Raw genomic sequence first — 25,080 nt, 5'->3', positions numbered from 1 at the left:
GAGGGCCGATCGAGGCTGTAGACTGGTGCTCAATGCAGTGAATAATTGAAATATGTGCATGTTTAACATATTAGAATGAGCCATCAGTCTTTATTCACGTTAAGATCCTTAAAACCACACACTAAATATGTATGAAATATTAGCTTTATGAAGGTAAATTTTCCAAAAAAAACTTGCAGGAAAAAAAAATTTTTTAATTGATGCAAGGTAATTTGGGCCAATTCACCTGGAAGTCTGAGGGCCAAGAAAAATTTGTCTGGCCCCCGGGTCAAAGTTTGGACATGCCTGGCTTAAAGCCACATGACTAATTTGCATAAACTATACGTTTTCATTTCTGTAAAACATAAACAAAAGTGCGCAAAGCTGCATCAAACACATTATTACTCAATGTATATTTGAGTCCTCCTTGTAGGAAGTAAAAACCCAAACTTAAATGATCCACCCACATTGACATTCTTAATACACATTCACCAAGACAGGGAGGCGACGCCGGGCGATTTACGCCTGAGCTAAAGGATCAGTCTCAAGTGTCGTCCGTGTGTTTCATTTAATGCTCCTTATAATCCAGTGCGCCTTATGTATGAAAATAGACATGAAAATTCAACATTATTGATATTTCGCTTTATAATCCGGTGCACCTTATAGTCCGAAAAATATGATAAGAAAAAGTGAGCCTCTGGGTACAGTTAGACGCCTGTAAAACATAAATCATTGTACATTTATTAGTGCACAAAGTTGGGCTTCAAAATGATAGTAACAGGCATGTAATTAACCAGATTTTTGTTATTCAGCACAATGGTGTAAATAAACTGAAGTGCTTAGTGCAACACCTTAGATAATATGATGTATAAATCTGAGGTGTTGCTATTATTAAAGGGACAGACCTGGAGTTGTGTTTTGTTTCCTTCACACATTTAACACTCAAACATATTCATCTCTTCAAGTTCATCTCTCAAACAGAAAAGACTCCACCTTGTGATGTCATAGCGTAATCCAGGAAGTGCTCCACTGTGTTTTTAAACTCCATACACCTTCACTAGAATCATTTGGATCATTTCAGTCCTGGAATTGCCGATCTCTACTGAACAAAAGCCGTTAACTTGAAAACTACCACTTGACGTGACATCACAAGGTGGAACAGAGCATTTTGAGCTTTGGAGATGTAAACAGACTAATAATAAAGAGTTAAAATCTGTGAATGAAACAAAACACAACTAACTCCAGGTCTGTTTTTGATGAGGAAACAACATTTTGACTTAAAACTGGCTTAAAGCTCAAGAATCAAGACCTTTAAAATTATGATTGTAGCGTTTTAGGTTTCATTTTAGACAAAACTATATTGGCAAAATTTCCTTAGCAGCACCACAGAGCTGGAGAAATCTGGTTTTAGATTCTAACCAAGTAAAAATAAACAGTGTAATTCCCTTTAGCGACTTTCAACGCATTATACCTGCCATCTTTTCAGACCATTGGAATTGTTCTAGCTGAACGCCTGAATGAATGGACCACAGGTTCAACAAATAGTTAAATGTACATTTTATTATGCGTTTTCTAAGTGTAAATGGTTTATGTTGTTGTTGTTTTTTTACTGTGTCTTGAAAATGAGATACAGACTCAATGCGACGTCCTGGTAAAATTGACTGAATCACCGAAAAGTAAAAGTAAATCAAATAAAATAAATGGAAAACTTGGATCTATTTGTCTTTCTGACGTGCGTGTAGCCTGGGACAAGAGTTCGACCTGTTCTCAGAGACACAGTTTTAACCTGACATGCACAGTCCGAGCTCTCACATGCAAACACAGTGATTTATGTAATGTATATTTTCTTTCCAGTGGCTCACAGTGAACGCCAAACAGAGTAGAACTAATAACCCATTGACTTATTTATGGCTCATCTCTCATTTAGCTCCAAATAATCACGGAAAGTTGGAATTTTTTTCTTACATAGAGGGCATATACTATATTATTCTATTTTCTGATTTATGTTATGATGTTGTTTCCTCATCACTTTTGTTTCATTCACAGGTTTAACACACAAACCCTGTATATTTGGGGTGAATTCTTCTTTCAAAAAAATACTCTGTTCCACATTGTGATGTCATGTGGTAACACAGGAAATGCTCCATTGTGTTTGTAAACTTTATACCTTTTCTTGAATCATTTGGATCATCTCAGCCCTGGAATTGCCGATCTCTATTGAACTGAAGGTAAAAGGAGTTGTTGGCTTGAAAACTACAACTACATGACATCACAAGGTGGAACAGAGCATTTTGAGCTTTGAAGGTATAGACCAGACATGTCAGACTCAGGCCCGGGTCCAAATTTGGCCCATGATATAATTATATTTGGCCCCCGAGATCATATCAAATATGTATTAGAGCTGCCTACTGCCTACAGATAGACTATAGAGACTTTATTTATTTAAAATTTTGTTATTATTTTGTATTTTGCTTGTTCTGGATTCAGTGTTTAAGCAAAACTATTATTAAACACTTCTTTTAATAGGTAAGTAAGTAAGTCTTTATTTATATAGCGCTTTTCACAGACATATGTCACAAAGACACTTTACAGAGCATTTATAGATTCATTATTGTTATGGTAAGCTACTTCTGGAGCCACAGCTGCCCTGGGGCATACTGATGGAAGCGTGGCTGCCCGCAAATCGGCGCCATCGGTCCCTCTAACCATCACTCACGCACACATCACTTTCATACTAGGCAATGTGGGTGAAGTGTCTTGCCTAAGGACACAATGACAGTTATTCCCACTGGCGCCCCCCTGTGGCACCTGATTTTCCCAGTGTCTCCCATCCAAGTACTAACCAGGCCCGACCCTGCTGAGCTTCTGAGATCTGATGGGATCAGACTTTGACAAGCTGGTATGGCCACAGTAAGAAAAGATTTAACATTACATACCTCAGAAGAAGAGAAAACATGCAGATGTTGTTGAAATTTTTCAATAAATATTTAGTTTGGCCCACGACTTAGTCCCAGTTTTTAGTTTTGGCCTCTGTGAATTTGAGTTTGACCCCCCTGATGTAGACAGGCTAATAATAAAGGATTACTGAAATGTGTGAAACAAAACACAACTCTGAGTATGTTTTTGATGAGGTAACAATGTTATAACAACATTATATGGCTTAAAGTGTAAATTTTGTGTAATATAGGACTTTTAAACCTTTACTCTGCCACTGTAGCAGAGGCAAAAGCCACATTTACAGTGAACTCTTCTAGTGTTGTCACTGCTGTGTTGTGTGTCCTTCAGTCGACTGCTGTTATGTGTTCAAATGTGCTGATCAAAGTGAGTCTGGGAGAAGCCGTGAGCCTGGTAAAGAAAACATGCTGACTCTGTTGGCTCCACACTCAGACAGCGCTTTTAGATTTATGGTTTTCATATTTTTAGGTTTTGCAGATTTCCAAACCAACTAAAGATGTTTGCAGTGACTGTGAGATGGATACTTCCTTTAAACTCGGTCTGTCTCTGCTCCAACAGCCTTTGAGGTTTTATGTCTTGTTTTTGCCTGGAGATGCCTGCACCATAAGTGAGGCTTCTCCCACTTCTGCTCTGATAAAGATACATTCCATTAGGTCTGCACAATTTCAGAAAAATAAATGTTATTGCAACTTTTTCTGAGAAGTATTGCAAGTAGTTTTGCGATGTAAGTTCAAAAGGTAGGATTCTGTTATGTTAAGCAATTTTATTACAGTAAGACAAGTCCAAACTCTTTTCCTGGGAGAGAAAGAGATAGAGATACTTTATTGATCCTGAGGGAAATTCATGTTTTTGGTGCAGCAGACCGTTGCAGCTGATGTAGCTTGAGGCTGAACAAATTTAAGAAAAAATTTTATTGTCATTTTTCTGGCAGATATTGTGATTTCAATTTCATCCACGTTTTTTTTTTTTTTTTTTTTTTCAAATCACTTTTTAGTGCACGTGAACATTTGCAAACATCACAGAAACTTACATCATATTAGAGTCCTGCACCAACGATTTGACGCTGGACAGTTTGTGCATATTTGTTTACATTTTACAGAAACAAAACCACATGGCTAATTTGCATAAACTATAAGTGTTGAAAAAAAAACAGCTTGCTCCTTGTGTGCTGATGTGGTTCAGCTTCAGTCGGACTAAAGGACACGACTCAGTGGAATATGAGTGTTCTTTCTGTGACAGAGGATGTGCTGCTGATGGTGAGTCTGTTCTGTGTTTCTATCGCTTTGGAGATGGTTCATGTTAAACTTTACATGAACACCAGGTTTAAATCCTCGTCTCCTCGTGTTGTGGTGGTGAATTACTTCGCTGCACATAGACCTCGACGCAGACCCATAAATCAAAAACGACGGCGACAAGTCGATGGCGGCAGTGTGCGTTGAGTTGACGTAGACGTTTGCCCTCAAAATTGAGCTTTAGGAGCACCACAACAAACCAAGGCTTTGACGTTCCCAAAATCATGCTGTTTAAGATTGAGATTTTCAGTCTGACAGGATAGATTGTTCAGCCCTTATATTGCTGCAACATCTTCCTCAGTGGCCTTTATGTTTCAGTTAAAGATGTCAGTGCAGTTAAACAGGAGGACTGGTCAGGGAGGGTCAGCAGATCTTGTGGAAGAGCTAAAAGTGTTTCTCCTCTAAGTCCTGCAGCATCACAGCAGTGTCCAGGAGGGAGTCAGGTGAACACAAGAGGAAAGGCCTCATTCTTACTGCTCTCTAGTGTTTAGGTCAGTGACGAAGTGGTCTGTTCCCTTAAAATGTTTCTTCTGGAAGGTCTGCTCCCACATATAGTGTAAAAATCCTGTAGCATCTCCAATGTCCATAGTTATGGTCCTATTTACGCAAAAGTGACTCTCATGAGCTTCAAACCATGTTAAAATGTTGTTACTACTCAATAACATACCTGGAGTTATTTTGTTTCATTCACACATATTGTCTGTCAACATCTCCAAAACTCCGAATGCTCGTTTTCGTTCCTCGCCTCCTCGCGTTGTGGTGAATTACTTTGAGGCACATAGACCTCGACGCAGACCCATAAATCAAAAACGAGAACCAAACTTCGCCCTTAAAATTGAGCTTTACGAGAACTGCAACAAAACGCTGCTTTGACGCTCCCAAAATCATGTTGTCTGAGATTGCGGTTTTCGGTCCAAAACGATAGATTGTTCTGCTCTAATGTTGCTGCAACATTTACAGTGCTCTTCTCAACGGCCTTTGTGTCTCAGTTAAAGGTCTCAGTGCAGTTTAACAAGAGAACTGGTCAGGGAGGGTCAACGGATCCTGTGGAAGACATAAGTCCTTCTTCTCTAAGTCCTGCAGTATCACAGCAGTGTCCAGGGGGAAGCCATCTGAACACAAGAGGAAAGGCCTCATTCTTACTGCGCTCTAGGTTTTAGGTCAGTGATGAAATGGTCCATTCTCTAAAAGTGTTTCTTCTGGAAGGTCTTCTACCACATTTGCTGCTGCATATGGTGTAAAAAGCCTGTAGTATCTCATATGTCCATAGGTAGTTATGGTCCTATTTACACAAAAGTGACTCTCATGTGCTTCAAACCATGTTAAAATGCTGTTACTACTCAAAAACATACCTGGAGTTATTTTGTTTCATTCACACATATTTTTTTTCATTAGTAGTCTGTCAACATCTCCAAAACTCTAAATGCTTGTTTCCACCTTGTAGTGTCATGTAGTGGTAGTTTCCAAGCTCCTTCCCATGTTACCACATGATATCACAAGGATCACAAGGTGTCAAGAGTGTTTTCTGTTTGAGGCAAGAGCTCAGCGTAAACATGCAGGGTGTGTTAAACATGTGCGAATGAAACAAAACACAACTCCAGGGATATGTGTGATGAGGTAACAACATTATATCATTGATCAGAAAATAGTGTAACATGGGCCCTTTAACCATTACCAGATCTTTTGGCGATGAAATGTCTCTGAAGTGCTGTTCTCTAAACTATTTGAAAAGAGCTTTTTCACCTTTAATGACCTTTAACCGACCATGACCCAAGGCAACAGGAGTGTAATTAACTCATTTATAAAGTAAACTAATGAAAAAGTGGAGGTAAAGGTGTGTGGTCCTCTGTGTGCAGGTGTGCAGCCAGATTCTCTTGTAACGTTTTTAGTTATTTTACCATTATTAAAGTCTAAACTACAAATTTTTCTATAAAACGATTGGATTTATGTTGTAGACAGAGGACATTCTATTATCCAAATAATTACAGTCTTTGCAATTTGGTAAATGCGCCAACTAAAATAGCAAATTTGGTTCAATTGCAACGTTACACCAAGTTAATCGAAACAACTGGACTTACTAAGCTTTTGCAGCTGATGTTTTTCTACCAACCAGGCAGCTTCTTCAGTTCTCTGTGTTGGTGGATTGTGTTGGTGCTACATGTGTTGCGGAGGCTAAACCACAATCAAGAGGCCAACTCTGCCAAAGCAAATCCTGAGGAATCCACGGATAAGATATTATCAAGTGAATCAAAACAACTGGACTTTTTGCTTTTTGCAGCCAATGTTTTGTTACCTACCACAGAGTTTCTTCAGGGGTTTTGTTAGTCTAGTTGTGTTCCAATTAGGCATGGGCGAGCCTCTGGTGCCGTCGACTCTGGCTCCAATTCATCCATTTTGGTCTTAACATGTTCATATTAACCAGTTCTATGTGATCCTGGTTTTTATTTTGCTATTTTGTCCCTAAATCAAGATATAAACGTTAATAAAAGACAAATTAGACGCCTTCTTTCTCTGAGGTTCTCGCTAGAGTAAGAAACAGGTTTGTCTGATGGCGTTGCTTATTGCTACCTTCAATAACCTTCAGAATTCCTAATATGGAACTGAGCTTCAAATTTGTTCTTGTAACTGTGACCTCGATGAGCTTCATTTGACTGGAACCGAACACTGTGGTTGACGTCACACTTCCTTAAAGGTTGTATAGAGGATTTTTTTAAGGGAAGAGAAATACGGTGACAGTCCTTTTTCAAATGTTGTGCTTGCGTGACACCACCTTCCTCCTCCACAGCTCCACAAGTAGAAACATCTCCTCCCACCTCCTGACTCTAGAAATCACGCTTGTTTACAGCCGGTGCGTGTTCAGAATTACTGTTGAAGTGACCTGTCTAGAAATAATTTAGCGACCAACATGTCAGTTTTTCGTCTGCTTCAGTCGCACCATCGCTGGAAGGAATCTCCAAGAATCACCTCAGTTTGGCTTCGCTCCTTTTCCCCTTCTCTTCTTCTTTCAGCGACCTCAAAAACGGACTTTCTTTCGCGGCGAACTGGTCGTGGATTCTCGTCATCGCAACAAACTTTGTGCGAATTGCGAGGAAGCTACTGTTTGAAAAAGCCTCTAAGAACTGCTGCATAAACCACGTAATCCCAGCGCGCCGGCGAGTCAGTTACACTAGAAAGGGACTAGGGAGTTTGATTGACAACCTAACAGCCAATAGATAAAGAGGGAGCCTCGTTATCTATTGGCTGATGTTTATCTGGCCTCACTACGTCCACAGTTGATAGATTTTCATTCTTTTTTTTTTTGGTCATCATAATTACAAGGCTGCTGCGTCTCTGTAATGGTACTTTAAACTTTCATTGACAATTTGAACCTAAATATACAACCTTTAAGGGCGAAGTATAGTTCTGCATCGACTCAACACACACTGCCGCCGTCACCTTGTTGCTGTCGTTTGTGATTTAGGGATCTGCGTTGACGTTTATGCGCGGTGAAGTACCTGACCTCCACAACTCTAGGAGGCTACGATTTAAACCTGGCCTTCATGTAAACCAGGGGTCGGCAACATTAAATACTCAAAGAGCCATTTGATGCATCACCCACAGAAAAGAAAACACCCGGAGCCACAAAACCCTTTTGACATCTAAAATAAGGAAGACACTATTTGAGGACTACACTCAGCGCACAAGGAGTGAGCTTTTTTTTTTTTCAGCGTTTATAGTTTATGCAAATGAGCCATGTGGTTTTAAGTTTCATTTCTGTAAAACATAAATAAATGTGCGCAAAGCTGCAATAAACACTTTATTACTCAATGTATTAAAAGAAAGGAAAGTGGAGTACAGAAAATGTAGGTAGAAAGGACCAATCACAGCCCATGCAGGACCACGTAGACTCTCTGCATCGTGACGCCGACGATTTGACGCTGGACTGTAACTCGGGCTTTGGTCCACTTCTTTACGCAGTCTACGGTTTGATCTGACAGCTGCAGTAAATGTTTCTGATTTTACTGTATAAAAATGGTGACAAACAGAACTAATTCATTTTAAATGGTTTGCAGTCGTCCAAAGTCATTCCAGACTCACCATCTGCACTCCGACTATCCTAATTATTCACAACAATGAGGTTATAAGCACGTTTTATAACTCTCAGACGCAGGTGTGGAGTTTTACCGTAACACTTGAGATAAAAATAACTGGAATGCTAAGGTGCACTTCCTGGTTATCGGACAATTATCAGACTGATTTTAAGAGCACGTAGACGAGTTTACGCCATTATGGACTCTACCTGGACCACTGAGGGATTACACAGGTGTAAGACCAATATTAACACACCAGTGAAACCGTACAGAAAACTCAGGCAAATACTCGTCCACCCGAAAGACAAAATAGAACCTTAGCATAAATGTAATGTCATATATGAAATACCCTGCATGTCCTGCAATAAAACATACATCGGGGAAACAGGGAGGGCGTTCAGCACACGAAAAAAGGAACATAAAACAGAATGCGAGAAGGAAACAGCGAAGGTGTGCACACAAAAACACAAAGCAGAACAGGAACAACTCAAATCGGCCGTTTCTGACCACTGTAAAAGAGAGAACCACATTACGGACTGGGATGGAGCAAACATCACTGGGACAGAGGAAAACAAACATCGCCGCTGGATTAAAGAGGCAATCGAAATACGGAAACGTGCCCACGGGACGATAAACCGGGACGAGGGGGCTTTTTTACTCTCACACACCTGGGATACTGTCCTGAGGAGGTCGGACTGCAGATGGCGCTGTCGTCCTGCCCCCACCGGTAGGAAAACAGCGCCAAAACCTGTTTAAATCACCTGATCGGACACGTCACAGCAACATCACGTGACTTTGAGGAAGAGCGCTAGTGAGCAGTCGAAACTGTCAGGTATGAAAACAAACCTATGGTCTGAAAAAAGAACCTAATAACATAAGCGATCAGAAGACCAACTGAACCTCATTGGACTAAAATATAAGACCACATGGGAATAAAAGTGTTTTGTATTATCATCGTGGTATCGGGATCGGTATCGAGTCTTTTCCTTAGTATCGAAATGCAGTTTGAGTTTTTTGTATCGTGAGAATGCTAATCCAGAATGCATTTGCGGTCTTTTCAGCAGGCAATACGCATTTGGTTTGAATGAAGAGGGACCGGCACAAACAAGGGACACAATATTAACAAATAATCATTATCATGCTTTGTAACAGCGTGCCTTTTGTTAGCCCACAGATGGAGAGCATTGGACACAGGTTTGCACATCAGTAGCAGAGTCCTTTGTCTGTTTAGCAAGCTAATTTATGCCTGACTTTTGTTTAACAGCGTTGAAACTGTCCTCGCCACATCCTATAGCCATTATTTCAGACGCCTGCGTGCTACTTCTCATAAAACGTGTGTTAGTTATAATGTCAACAAACAGCAGAAGGACTTTGTGTTGGAACCGAACATATGGGGCTATACGTTGGGAAGAAGTTGATTTTAAACACGTGTTTGTTGGTGAAATACGGCCGGACAAGAGTCTAGTGCACAGTCTGACTTATAAATCTCAGAAGCGTGGCGGGGTATCGGGTGTTTTAGCCAAACAGGTGTGAAAAACACATGCAGAGCTCACATTATGGAGAGATATTAGGTTTGTGCGAATGTGAAAACTTTTATTCTAGTGTTTAGTTGTGTTGTAAAAAAATTTAAACCCAGATGCTAAAACTAATATCAAAACTGGATACTCATTTGAACACATATTAATACCGAAAAAAAAAACTTCCAGGCAAATCCAAAATTATATCTCTGTGTATTTTTTTATACAGAGAAATATCAGTCTGGTTCCTACTCCCATGTCTCCAGGCTTAAACTTGTTCGTCTAATCAGATGTGTTTATTTCAGTAGCAAATGTGAAATGAAGAAGCTCATTGGTCACCCATAATTTTGAACAAAATTATCTTCAAAATTTGAGTTATCTTCTCTGATTTGTGCCCAAAGGAAAATGTTTCCCCAGTTAAAACTAAACTCAAAACAAGACCGTCCTGTTTGCGTAGTTTTGTTTTTGAGTTTGTGTGCGGTGTCTTACAAATTGATATTTATGGTTAGAGCAGACCTGGGTATTGTACAGTCCCCGGGCCACATGCAGCTCTTTGGTTTTCCAACCCATGTAAACTAATTTGGAATTACAAAATAAACATATTTTATCATTTTAGCTCATGCATGGACTAAAACTGCATCGCTTTTATTTTAGAGGTGTCCTTTTTAAATGAAATTTTTAAGGCAACCTCACTTTTTCATTACTTAATCATAACATAAACTCTTACCAGTCTTGCAAGCTTGTCAAAACAATCCTATTTACTGCTTTTTTAAATAAAGAAATACAATTAATATTATGCAGAATTGAGTTAAGCATTTTGGCCCAGCCCTCCATAATATTTTCTGTTTCTCATGTTGCCCCTTAGAAAAAAATAATTGTCCACCCCTAGGTTATACATTCATTCATTTTCTGCATTTGACCCGTCCTTCAACCAATGTGACTGGGGCCACCTGTGGGCTACTGCCGTTCAGTGACCCAGGAACCCATCTCCAAAACCCATCTAGATTTACTGAATTAAGTATGACTAAACTTGTGTCAAGGAAAGGACTAAACCACAGAGGTGGGACCAAGTTGTTGTTTTGCTGGTGTCAAGTAAGTCTCAACTCTTTGGCTTCAAGTCCCAAGTCAAAGGTCGGTAAATCCAAGTCAAGTCCCCGAGTCAGTGGCCCACAAGTCTAAGTGAAGTCCAAGTCCTCTGCTTTGAGCTTCAAGTCATTTTGTGTCTTTAAAATGAAGTATAGCTTGTATTTTTGCGATTTATAGGCCTATGCTTTTATAAATTGTACTGCTTTAAAAAGTCACGGTAACAAATAGTGATGTAACAATATCCGACTATAGCTACTCATTAAAGTTATAAAAAGTTATGTCATCACGTACTCTGCGAAATTAAATGGAGAAAAGGATCATGGCTTTTGTAGTTCCCTGCCTTTTAGTTGTTGCTGCAAGTAAACAACGCAATTGAGCCAGGGAGTAAGACATTTGACGATGCAATATTACAGTATTTGTATTATTTTTTCATCCTCAGTAACAAATAGAGAAGTGGGGAGAGATGTGAAGCACTGAAAGTATCAACTGGAGTCTATAGAGTCGATTATCAACTCGACTGCCAAAATCACCAGTTGAAAAAACACTTCACGGACCACGTTTAACAAAACAAAGCGAAATTCGATACAGATTACTTGACAGGTAATGGATCAGTGGTACTTTAGAATGATGATACCTTTACGTTTGCCAGTTTTTGCCATCATCTAGATCTGCTTATCCCGTCGATTTAAAACATATCACTTAGTAAAACCAATAAGAACGCCGTATTCTGTCAGATTTTGCGCTAATTTTACACCTATCCATCTCAATTCATAATCGTTTGAGGTTCACTGATTGCCGTGTTATTGTTCGGTACCACTTTTTCAGGCTTGTGTCTATACCCCGGGTGCATGACATGTGCATTCTCATCTGAAACAGTGGAGGCGGGCCAGCTCCAGAGATTGTTGGAAAGCACAAGTGTTCACAGCTGTGGACTCAGTTACACTCTGAAAGGAAAACTAAACAGTCAAAACACTAGCGAGGTTAGATAAGGTTGATAATGCTTTTGGAATATCGACTGTATACTTCGTAGAACGCTGACTTGTTTATTGCTCGAAATAACTCCACGTTGACTTTTAATACTTCCACAAATCTCCTCTGGTTTTGGTCTTGGTCTTTTAGTTTTTGGCAGCTTCAGGATCATTCTAGTCAGTGTCCCTCCTCCGCACATGTCCAAACCATCTCCGTAGCAGAGAAATCAAACATAACGTGTCTCTGTTGTACTCATTTCTGTCCATTTTGATGCTCCAGATCTGCTTCGACTGTCTCTTTTGCTTCACTTATATCTTACGTCAAATCTGCAGTGATTTTCAGTCTTCTGAGATATATTTTTCCCTTTCTTTTTTCCTCGTAAGCAGCCATATTTGTTTTGATACAGACGAATCACTGATTGGCTAATCCACCTGTCAATCACGCCCATCTAAACTCTGCGAGAAGTGTGTATTCTCGATCCCAGACAAATCTCATTCGTTGAGCCTCATTCATGAATTTTATACATAGGGCCTGATTTTGGAGAAATGTGGCGACAATTTTTAAAATATTCCATCCAGTCCTTGTATTTCCAGATGTCGCTGGTGCTAGACTAGTACATGTCAATGGCCATAGTTCTCCTGCCATTAAAAACAGTCTTACCCACTCCACAAAACACCCGAAGCAAAACTATTATTACGCCAGACTGTCGATGTAAATGTCTGTGTTGACAGAATAATGTTTGAAATAAAACTAACTTTTGCATCGCATGAATCATCGCATGTTTTTTTTTTTAGTTTTATTTATTTAAAACGGACAATGCATATTCATGAACATATACTTGTGGCTACTTGAAGGCTACTTTTCATCTGTAGTCCCTGGCAGGTCAGAGAGATAGAGACATAAGACATAAGAACATAAAACGCCTCACAATAGACAAACACACAAGCATGACATACAACACTGACATTTACATAGGAGCATAACATTAGTGGTTACAGATGTGGTTTCTCTTAAGCCATCGTTTCAGATTAGTTTTAAATTGACTGAATGTGGTGGAGTCTCTTATTGTAGCTGGGATGTTGGAGGGACTATTTTCTCATGTATCAGTCCACCGCTGCCGAGCTTTCTATCAGGAAGTACAACTCACTGCTGCTGCTGCTCAGACATAAATCCTTCAAATGCAACATTGGTTTTACTTTTGAAATTATTTGATCAACACAGATATTTACATCGACAGTCTGGTGTTATAATTGTTTTGCTTCGGGTGTTTTGTGGAGGGGGTAAGACTGTTTTTAGAGTCAGGATAACTATGGCTATTGACATGTGACCTCTGCAAATACAAGGACTGGATGGAATATTTTAAAAAGTGTCTCGACACGTCTCCAACACTCTGGCTCACTAGGAAATGTCCTGTGTCCAAAATTACGAACTGTCCCTTTAAGGCCTTCTTACGAACATTTTTAGCTTTCACAAAACTGAAAATGTTTAACAAATCCTACGAACAGTCAGGAGCAACAACAAAAATTCTACTGTTTTTAGAATATTATTACCCGAGATTGTCCTGGGTTCAATTCTGGGGCAGAAGGTTAAACAAAGGTCAATAAATAATACAAAATAGGTCTCACAAGACAGTATTCTTGTGTTCTTGTCTTGCAGCTCCGTACGTGAACTACATCCAGAAGGACCCGGGCGCTCCTTGCTCTCTGACCGAGGCTCTGGAGTACCTGCAGGTGGACGTTCTGCAGAACCTGATGGAGAAGGACAACCTGGTGTCTCAAGCTCCTCCCAAGAACAAGCCTCACAACCTGACCGTGGTGGCCATGGAGGGCTGCCACTCCTTCATCATCCTGGACTGGGCCCGGCCGCTCAAGGACGACATGGTCTCAGGTCAGAGGCTCACACACATAATGACGCACACAGAGAAAATGGATAAGTAGCGGAGTCAAACTTTCTCTGGTAATACAAAACTAAATCTACAAAAGTATGTGTTCTGTTTGCATTCAGAACGTATGATGAGAAAACAAAAAATTAAAAGTAAAAGTTTAAGGATAATGTGTATTCAAACTGTCAAATATAATGAAGGTCTAAAGAAAAGCATTACATTTATTTATTTTATTTGTTTATTTGATTGGGACAGAGCCTGTTAATGAACAAACAGGACACAACATGAATATAAACACACCGGATTGTAGCCTAAGGTTAATTTCCATCCGTTGTCCCAAAGCGTTTGGTGTCACAGGGGGATAAACAATAAAATATTGCACACTCCACTCATTACTTAGTTCCAATTATTGCACAATTCTGATTATTACATAGTTCCAATTATTGCACAGTTCGGATTATTACATAGTTCCGATTATTGCACAGTTTTGATGATTACACAGTTCCGATTATTGCACAGTTCTCATTATTACACAGTTCCGATTATTGCACATTTTCGATGATTACACGGTTCCGGTTATTGCACAGTTCTCATTATTACACAGTTCCGATTATTGCACATTTTCAATGATTACACAGTTCCGATTATTGCACAGTTCTCATTATTAGTAAGTAAGTAAGTAAGTAAGTCTTATTTATATAGCGCTTTCACAGACATTTTCTGTCCCCAAAGACGCTTTACACAGCATTATTCAGCACTATTCATTCAGCATTCATTCATACAGCATTATTCATTCACTCTAAACCCTGATGATGGTAAGCTACTATTGTAGCCACAGCTGCCCTGGGGCTCACTGACAGAGGCGCGGCTGCCATGCCACTCGGCGCCATCGGTCCCTCCGACCACCACCAGCACTCACACACACACCACTTTCATACTAGGCAATGTGGGTGAAGTGTCTTGCCTAAGGACACAATGATTGAATTGATTGTATTTAACTGACCATGACTATCAACTGTTTATGGAGACCTATGTAGCATGTTTTGGGTTGATGGGGGAAACCGGAGCACCCGGAGGAAACCCATCCAGACACGGGGAGAAACATGCAAACTCCACACAGAAAGGCCTGGGCGACCCGGGGATCGAACCCAGAACCTTCTTGCTGTGAGGCATGAGTGCTAGCCACTCAGCCACCGTGCCGCATAGTTCAGATTATTGCACAGTTCCAATTATTGCACAGTTCAGATTATTGCACATTTCCCATTATTGCACAGTTCCGATTATTGCACAGTTTCGATGATTACACAGTTCCCATTATTGCACAGTTCCCATCACAGTTTCAATTATTGCACAGTTCTCATTATTACACAGTTCAGATTATTGCACAGTTCCAATTATTGCACAGTTCAGATTATTGCACATTTCCCATTATTGCACAGTTCCGATTATTGCACAGTTTCGATGATTACACAGTTCCCATTACTGCACAGTTCCCATCACAGTTCAGATTATTGCACAGTTCCCATTATTGCACAGTTCCGATTATTGCACACTCCACTCGTTGCACAGTGGAAATAGTTGTAACGCTGATGAGCGTCTTTTTATACTCTTCTTGTATCACTGATCATGATGAAAACCACACTTGAAATGCATCTTAGGCAAATATTTGTTTTTGTTTGAAATCCCGGCTGTTGGCATTTTCCAAATGACAAATGAATGCAAAACAGCGGTGCCCAAACATTTTTACTAAGTGGATCAAAATGAACACACTACCAGTCAAAAGTCTGGACACAGTTTTTCATTTATGATTTTTTTTTTCATGATTATTTACACTGTACATTCTCATTGAAAGCATCAAAACTATGAACGACACATGTGGATTATAGTGAATAAAAGACACACTCAAAATAACAATATACTAGTTGCCTATATATGGTCACGCTTTGCTTTGAACAGTGATTTGCACTTTTGTGATTTCTTGACCCTGACGTGGCACAGCTGTGAAGTAAAAAACGTTTCAGGAGACTTCATCATGAAACAGAGAAAAGCTCAGAAAGCCAAAGGTTTGCAGCAGTGTCACAAAACAAAGCGTGGAGATTGTGAGGATTTAAATCTAAAATAAAATAAAATAAAATAAAAATGTAGGGCCTGTTTACACGAGAATGCCTGCAGGTAAAAACGACAAAGTATTTTATCGGAAGTGCCTTTCGTTTAGACGGTGACAACGTTTTTAGGGCTTAAAAACGCAAAAATCCGAAACCACCCTCCAGAGTGGAAAAGTTGAATATGCTCTGCCGTAGCGTTTCCGTCTACACTGTCCAAGAACCAAAATTTCTGGTCAAATCTGCTCACATCACCACCGAGCGTCAGCACCGAGCCGCCTGGCACGCATACCCAATCGAATTCCACGGTATGAACCTCACGGTACGATATTTATTGCGATATCGTGGGAAAGCTCATGATATGGTGGGGAGGCTCACGAATACGGATGTAATGATATCGTGGAGAAAAATCCCGCACACCGTCTTACTTGCAAATTGTGAGATTTATTAGGACAAACCGTGGAATGTTTCGGCACTAGGTCTTCGTCAGGCAGACAGAATGAGAGCTCAGGTGGCCGTCTTAAAGGTTGTATAGAGGATTTTCCAAGGAAGGAGAAATCCAGCGACTGTTTGTCCTTTTTCAAATGTTGCGCATGCGTGAAACCACCCCCCCTCCCCTACAGCTCCTACGTAGAAACGCCTCCTCCCGCCTCCTCCTTACGCCAGAAACAGGTTTGTTTACAGCCGGTGCGCTGCACATGACTTGTAAACAACTAACTACAGTGTTGGTTAGGCAAGACGGAGAAGTGAGGAGCGGGGGGAGCAGGTGCGCGGACATTTCGTTCGCGGACGAGAAGTGAGGAGCAGGGAGAAGAGAGAGGAGAGGGGAGAGGGGAGCGGTGCGCGGAGATTCCGTGCCCGGAGAAGTGAGGAGCAGGGGGAAGAGCGGATCGGGCAGCGGGGACAGGAGCAGGAAAGGGGAGCAGAGAAGGTTGCGCGGAGATTCAGTGCGAATGAACTAGCTACAACACGCAGCAGCAAGCGGACTCTTTCTTTGCCTTGAAAGGAGTAATTTGGCGACCAGTGCGTCAAGAACTGTTGCGTTGGTGGAGTAAACAGCGTCTGTGCGTCTTGCGTCTGTGGACTGCGTGACAGTCGTACGTAAACCACGTACCGGCGGCGCAGGCAAGTCAGTTACACTAGAAACGTAGGGAGATTGATTGACAGCCTGTCAGCTCACAGATAACGAGGCAGTGTCGTTATCTATTGGCAAATGTTTAGCCCCACCACGTCCAGAGTTGATGAATTTTTATTCTCTTTTTTTTGGTCATCATAATTACAAGGCTACTGCATCTGTATAATCTATCATTGACAATTTGAAACAAAAAAAAATCCTCCATACAACAAATAGTGTGATAATAACGATACTAATAATAATAATAATGAAATATTAATCATAGTACAAAAATCATAGAATAATAATAGAAAAATAAGAAGAATATCTGGATACATATAGATATAGTATATTATCACCCAACTATACAGCTATAAACTATACAGGTCTATATAAATACAGTGGATCTTAAAATGTAGCCCATATACAGCCCACCCAAAGTGAGAGACCTAATGATACCTACAAAAAGAGTCCTTTTGGAGGATGTAGTGATATACAAATCTCTCGGTATGCTATTTTCACGATATACATCTCGCCGTTATATATTTATTATGATATTTTGTGGAGACTAATATGCTACTTTTTCCTCTTAAAACACCTTGACAAGACTTAATCCAAAGAACTAAGACTTAAAAGTGCTTAGAACTGTTATTTCTTCTTGTTATCTGCTCTGAAATGAAGCAAAGGATCATGGTCTATGTAGTTCCCTGTGTTTTTTTTAGCTATTGCTGCACCATAACTCTTAATTTAACACAAAGAGACTTGTAATTTTATATATCATGATGGTCCATGATATTATTGAGAGAATTTTGACGATACGATATCACGATATTTCTGTTATTGTTACATCCCTAGTATGCACGCAGATTTCCTCCTGAAAACCCTCGTCTAAATGATAATAAAATAAAAAGTGAAGACGCGACGCCGCTTTTTCGTCTTCTGTTCAGACCGTCTTCATATAAACGTAGCCTGAGTCGAGTTAGTTTTTTCTTGCTTCACATATTTGACGTCTTCTGTAGGTATCAAAAAAAAAAGAAATCAGCATTAAGTGAGAGGGCATGTCCAAACTTTTGACTGGCAGTGTTTTAGAAGTTTTACAAACATACTTCTTTACAAATGTGGACGGCCAAGTCTGTAACATCCACAAGGAGCCATTAGAGCGATTTCCCCGTTTATATGAAAGCGCAGAGAGGAAGAACACAGCAGCAGGATCCTCACTTTTACTGCAGAGCCAAGTCAATAACGGAGATAAAGGAGAACATCGAGAATGAAGGACTTTCCACTGGGGCTTTAACGTAGACTCTATCAAACACATGTGTGACGTAAACTGGAAACACGCACGAAGCACGAGATATTTTTTATGTTGTGTTCATAATGCTGTCATGATCTATTACTCTTTTCCTGTAAGGCTTTCAGTGAGCTCTGAAGCAGCCGTCCCCAAACTGTAGAGCCACGGACCAGGGTTATGTCCGACAATATTTAGCAGACCGGGTATTGCTGCGGTGCGACGTGGTTTAGTGCAGGTTTAGTCCTGGTTAAATCCTGTTTTAGTCCAGGTTAAATCCTGTTTTAGTCCAGGTTAAATCCTGTTTTAGTCCAGGTTAAATCCTGTTTTAGTCCTGGCTTAGACCTGGCTTTATTCCTGGTTTAGACCTGGTTTTAGTCCAGGATTTGTCCTGGTTTAGACCTGGTTTTCGACCCGGTTTAGTACTGGTTTTATTCCTGGTTTAGTCTGGTTTTATTCCTGGTTTAGTCCTGGTTTATACTGGTTTTAGATCCGGTTTAGTCCTGGTTTAGACCTGGTTTAGTCCTGGTTTAGACCTGGTTTAGACCTGGTTTAGACCTGGTTTAGTCCTGGTTTAGACCTGGTTTAGACCTGGTTTAGACCTGGTTTAGTCCTGGTTTAGACCTGGTTTAGACCTGGTTTTAGATCCGGGTTAGTCCTGGTTTAGTCCTGGTTTGGTCCTGGTTTAGTCCTGGTTTAGTCCTGGTTTAGACCTGGTTTAGTCCTGGTTTAGACCTGGTTTAGACCTGGTTTAGTCCTGGTTTAGACCTGGTTTAGACCTGGTTTTAGATCCGGGTTAGTCCTGGTTTAGTCCTGGTTTGGTCCTGGGTTAGTCCTGGTTAAATCCTGTTTTAGTCCTGGTTTGGTCCTGGTTTAGTCCTGGTTTGGTCCTGGGTTAGTCCTGGTTAAATCCTGTTTTAGTCCTGGTTTGGTCCTGGTTTAGTCCTGGTTTAGACCTGGTATAGTTCCTGGCTTTAGTTCTAGTTTTGGTTATGGTTTAGACCTGGTTTTAGACCCGGTTAAATTCTGATTTAGTCCTGGTTTAGTCCTTGTTTAATCCTTGGTTAGTTCTGGTTTAGACCTGGTTTAGACCTGGTTTTAGACCCGGTTTTGTCCTTGTTTTAGTTCTAGTTTTAGTCCTGGTTTAGACCTGGTTTTAGACCCGGTTTAGTCCTTGTTTTAGTTCTAGTTTTAGTCCTGGTTTAGACCTGGTTTTAGACCTGGTGTAGTCCTTGTTTTAGTTCTAGTTTTAGTCCTGGTTTAGTCCTGGTTTTAGACCTGGTTTAGTCCTTGTTTTAGTTCTAGTTTTAGTCCTGGTTTAGTCCTGGTTTAGACCTGGTTTTAGACCCGGTTTAATCCTTGTTTAGTTCTGGTTCAGACCTGGTTTTAGACCTGGTGTAGTCCTTGTTTTAGTTCTAGTTTTAGTCCTGGTTTAGACCTGGTTTTAGACCTGGTGTAGTCCTTGTTTTAGTTCTAGTTTTAGTCCTGGTTTAGTCCTGGTTTAGACCTGGTTTTAGACCCGGTTTAGTCCTTGTTTTAGTTCTAGTTTTAGTCCTGGTTTAGACCTGGTTCAGACCTGGTTTTAGACCCGGTTTAGTCCTTGTTTTAGTTCTAGTTTTAGTCCTGGTTTAGTCCTGGTTACCATGTGTATGGGAGGGGGGGTTTACTCTTTCGTGGCCCACGGTCTGGTATCGGTTCACAGCCCGGGGGTTGGACGCCTGCTTTGAAGGAATACGTCAACAAAGATAAAACTCACTCTTATTAAAATTAAAACTTAAAGTAAAATTTCAGCTGATTTAAAATAAAGACAACACGGTTATTTTTATATGTAAAATACTTCAGTTTATGGCACTGCTGTAATATTTATTATGCCTCAAAATAAGCTTTACTGAGACACAAACATCTCTCTTTCTAAATACAGAAGTACTAATTTAATTTATGTACTTTTTAACATGTTGTCAGTGACATCCATCCACAGCTCCCTGTTCACTCCTTTATCTTTAAATATTTACTCATTTTAGCACGACTCAAAAACCTCAGAGAGATAAACTTGGACATGGAAGTAATGACACTAACAGTGATCCGGGCGCGATCGTGCACACAGCCTACAGCAACAAGGAATCAGAGCTATATTTGGATTTATGTGTTTAATCCTTCCTTATTTTCCAGCTAAAAAAGTGAAAAATTTGGACCCTCTTGCCAATTTATTACAACAATAAAAAAAAAAAAAAAAAGTGCATGTATATTTTTTGAAAAGTAAATTACTGAAAATTGACGATTTAAGCCATTTTATAATGTTGTTACCTCATCAAAAACATGCCTGGATTTGTTTGTCCTGCTTAAATCCTCTTTTAGTCCAGGTTTGGTCCTGGTTTAGTCCTCGTTTAGACCTGGTTTAGTCCTGGTTAAATCCTGTTTTAGTCCTGGTTTAGTCCTGGTTTAGACCTGGTTTAGTCCTGGTTTAGACCTGTTTTAGTCCTGGTTTAGACCTGGTTTAGACCTGGTTTAGACCTGTTTTAGTCCTGGTTTAGTCCTGGTTTAGACCTGTTTTAGACCTGGTTTAGTTCTGGTTTAGACCTGGTTTAGTCCTGGTTTAGTTCTGGTTTAGACCTGTTTTAGTCCTGGTTTAGTCCTGGTTTAGACCTGGTTTAGTCCTGGTTTAGTTCCTGGTTTTAGTCCTGGTTTAGTCCTGGTTTAGACCTGGTTTAGGTCCTGGTTAGTCCTGGTTAAATCCTGTTTTAGTCCTGGTTTAGTCCTGGTTTAGACCTGTTTTAGTCCTGGTTTAGTCCTGGTTTAGACCTGGTTTAGACCTGGTTTAGACCTGGTTTAGACCTGGTTTAGACCTGGTTTAGTTCTGGTTTAGACCTGTTTTAGTCCTGGTTTAGTCCTGGTTTAGACCTGGTTTAGTCCTGGTTTAGTCCTGGTTTAGACCTCGTTTAGACCTGGTTTAGTTCTGGTTTTAGATCCGGTTTAGTCCTGGTTTAGTCCTGTTTTAGTCCTGGTTTAGTCCTGTTTTAATCCTGGTTTAGTCCTGGTTTGGTCCTGGGTTAGTCCTGTTTTAATCCTGTTTTAGTCCTGGTTTGGTCCTGGTTTAGTCCTGTTTTAGTCCTTTTTTTTTTTAGTCCACATGTTTAGTTATTATCAGTCCAGAGCTGAAATTAGTGACATTTTTCTCATGAAGGCGTGTGGAGTTTACAAACACAGTGGAGCACTTCCTGTATCACCACATGACATCACGAGTTGGAACCGACTGCTTTCCATTTAAGAGAAGAACTCGGTCTAAATCTGCAGAGTTTATTTGTTAAACATGTTTGAATGAAACAAAACACAACTCCAGGTCTGTTTGTGATGAGGAAACAACTTTATAACAATCAGAAAATAACGTAATATCGACCATTTTCAAGAAGAATTAGATCACAAAGCCCCTGATACCGAGTTCAGGGTTTTATAAAAGTCTTATTTATCTTACCACCTTTTTTTTTTTTTTTTTTCTAAATGATTCATGTGTTAGCAGGTGATATATTTGAGCTCGAACTTGGTTTCAATCCCCAAAGCCTCGACACAAGTACACTGTGTTCTTCACTAACGCGGTAACAGATGACGTGGTTAACTTCACTGACAGGTCTTATTCTTCCTCCAACTCTGAGTAATAGAAGCGCCAGTAAAACATGAACTAAACCACCCCTGTAAAAAACTCAGAGGTGCGGTGTTGTCCGTTTTATACCAAGCACTTTTGACAACTTTGTCTTTGGTATTTTGGTCTGTTTTTTACATTAAAGACGCTGTAGATTTTTGTGCTTTTTTCAGGCATTTGCTAATAATTTGTCTCTTGTAGTGGCAGTATAGTGTATGATGGTTTTAAAGCGGGTGCTCAATACGTCGATCGCGATCTCCCAGTCGTGTGGGTAGATCGCCGCGTCTCGTCTCGGACTCGATCGCGTTTGGACTCGGTCTTGTCTCTCACTCGAGGTCTGACGCTCAACAAGTGTGATCATATTTCATTACGGCCGCTGCTGTTGGTAATAAAGTTGTAGCGGGTGCAGGAGCGTGTGGGGCGTCTCAGTGCAGGCCTGTGCGCTCATTTGAAACCCGCGGAGACTCTACGGCGCATCACAAACACACACGCTCCCTGTGCACGGCTCGTCTGCGACAGCGTGTGCACAACAACTTTTCTGGCAGAGCGTCTGACACTTGCTTGACTCGATGTCGATTTTACAGTTTGTTTTGTTTTTTTTTTCCCCTGGAATGTTTCACAGTTTGGCATTTAATTTAACTTAATTTAACCCATTGACGCCGGATGCTGCAGGGTTGAGTCTCCTGTCGGTGTCCGGATTGTCTGGCGATCAGCGTAACTGGTAAAGGCGGAGCCACACCTGGAAGCATGGGGGGCGTGTCCTCCTCTCGCTTCCATTCACTCCCACAGAGAGACGCAAAACTGCCGGAGCTGAATTGTCACGTTAAACCTGCTTTATCGTGGTGTATTATTTCCCCATTGAAAAATAATCCAAATGTATCCCGCACATGTTTCCATCAAGACCTGGCGTTTGAAGTAACAAACGTTGCGCTTTACTGCAGCGCATGAACGCGCTCAACCACTTGATTTGCTCGCTGTTCCAGACGCTTCTATAAACATAACAAATAAAACAAATAAACATGGTCAAACACAAAAATGCTGACAGTAACAATGACAGTGAAGACACGGACAAAATTTTTAAACAAATATATTTGTTTAAAAATGTTGTGGAACATCCCAGAAAAATTACACTGTGCAACTTGAAAAAATGCTTGTATGCCCAGGAGTAAACCTGTTTTCAAATGCATTATGTATATTTATCTAATGATAAATCCATGTTATAACAAATATAAGATTGTTTTGGTTGACAAGCATCAGCTAAAACAATAACATAACATCTCCATGGGGACGAGCAGGTTGCAGACCCTAAAAAAACTTACACAGTGCTCACACAATGCACACTAAAGACTGTAATTTCACCTCTTCACATAAAAGTGAGGAGTCTATTTACAATCCCATTACTTTTCTATGTACCATGTAAACACGTTGGCAGGTAGAGCAGGTTTAGTCTGATGTATCGCTCCGTATTTGCACAACACCGCTTCACTTTCCAAACAAGTGTTCAAAACATGTGTTCACGTGTAATGTCCAAGAGATGAGGTCAGGAATTCCTACCTGCTTTGATTTAAAACCCTTTATCAGTTTTGGCCTCGGAATAATTAGCGCTGGATTACATCGGATTTTATAGGAAAAAATCTTGAAAGCGAAGTTACGCCGCAAAGGCACAAGTCAAGTACATCGCCCGGTCTGACGGCGGATCGTGGAAACAGATGTACTGGGACCGGTCCAACACAAACACATGCGAGGCTTTAAAGGTGTCCTGTGTCGCTTTCCGATTCAGCTTCCACCGGGGAGATGTTCTAGCTTGGCCCGGAATGTCCCGCAGTATGGCATTAGAAAGTTATTTGCAGCAGACGAAACCACAAGCCACAGGTCAGAAGTAAAGAGAGACAGACGCAGACAGACAGACAGATGCCAAGTTGTGTTTTCGCAGATGTTTCCTCAAAGCGAGACCACCTACCTCCAGGAACCGTCTTTTTAAGAGCAGGATTTTCCGTGCGCGTTGATTTAGTGGAGTGAGTTTTAAATGTCCGTCCAGGTCGAACCCCCCGCTGGTTAAAGGGACATTTTCAATCATTTAATTTGAGCTTTTATAATGTTTGCTCTTCAAAAACAGCTTCGTACAAATACTACATTTTCTAAGAAGGATGCGTCTTGTGATATCATTACTGTCAGAAGGCCAGAGCACGTAGAGAAAACGAGCACCTGCGTTATTTTCACTCCGGGCCGCGCTCCTGCCGCCATTAGAACCTGTCAGATTTGGACCTGGCGCCGCAGCTGAAAATACATGAAGGTTTTACGCTTCTGTGGCGAGCGCTGAGATTGACAGGAGGCTTCGACCGTGAGCAGAAGCACGAGAGCCGCAGCTTCTCCTCTCCGGTTTCTCTGCGAGTATCATGCGAGCGACTTCGACTCTAATGGAACACAGAGAATACAGCCAAACGCTAAATCTATTTCAGTGCAACAGAAAGTGTCCTTCAAAATGTAAATCTTAATAGGACAAATCAGGCTCATAAACAACAAAAGAATATATAATTTATGATGTGAACTAAAATATCCTCTAAAACTGGGAAATTCTGGCTGGGATAAACTCAGAAACATCGACTACAAACAGGGAAATAATGCAGAATTGCACAAATTGCAAACTTCAGATACAGAGATTGAATGTCTGTCGTGACTGGTCAACAATCTAGCAAGGACTGAATGAACAGCTGGAGTATATATAAGGCGAGTTTCATTGTTGAAAAAAGCGCGCGTTGCATGCTGGGAATTATTTTGGTCGGCGGCAAGAAACACTAATTCAACATGACGGACGGAGCGAGAAAGCACGTAAAGGGTATTGATCCCGGTTATTTATCCACTCTAACGGCAGAGGACCCAAGACCATTTGACCAGAAATTGGTCATAAGCATCGACGGAGCCAAATCACCCTTTTCAACCCCGACAAAAGGTGGAACAAACCAAAGTTCTGGTCAGAATCGCCAACTACCTGGACAAATATTCACTTTGGTGATATCCACAATGACTTGGTGGAAACTCCTGGGCCATTCACAGCAGAAAAGATGAAAACCTCCAAGAGTCTCGATGTGTTGTTGAACTTGTTGGAGTCCACGGTTTGTTAGGATCTTCTACGTTTGCTCTGCGGATGTTTGAAAGTCCGTTTAATTCACCGTTAGCGGTTCTTTTCACTCAGAA

The 25,080-nt window shown here is 40.7% G+C and overlaps 1 protein-coding gene and 1 pseudogene across 1 annotated transcript in view; one reads left to right on the top strand and one right to left on the bottom strand.

Moving 5' to 3' along the window:
- fndc1 (fibronectin type III domain containing 1) overlaps positions 1–25,080 on the top strand; it is a 181,549-nt gene that overhangs the window by 110,496 nt on the left and 45,973 nt on the right. Inside the window, exon 17 of the mRNA XM_055149766.1 lies at positions 13,525–13,755. Coding sequence (XP_055005741.1) covers positions 13,525–13,755 — 231 coding nt within the window. The remainder of the gene's footprint in view (positions 1–13,524; positions 13,756–25,080) is intronic.
- On the bottom strand, positions 2,776–2,892 carry LOC129407761 (5S ribosomal RNA; annotated as a pseudogene).

The sequence above is a fragment of the Boleophthalmus pectinirostris genome, unplaced genomic scaffold (genome assembly GCF_026225935.1).
Source record: "Boleophthalmus pectinirostris isolate CB_2022bp ecotype Guang Dong unplaced genomic scaffold, ASM2622593v1 HiC_scaffold_13, whole genome shotgun sequence".
NCBI classification, from domain to species: Eukaryota; Metazoa; Chordata; class Actinopteri; order Gobiiformes; family Gobiidae; genus Boleophthalmus; species Boleophthalmus pectinirostris.
Note: the sequence above shows the minus strand (reverse complement) of the source record. Positions and strands in the feature narration are given on the sequence as shown.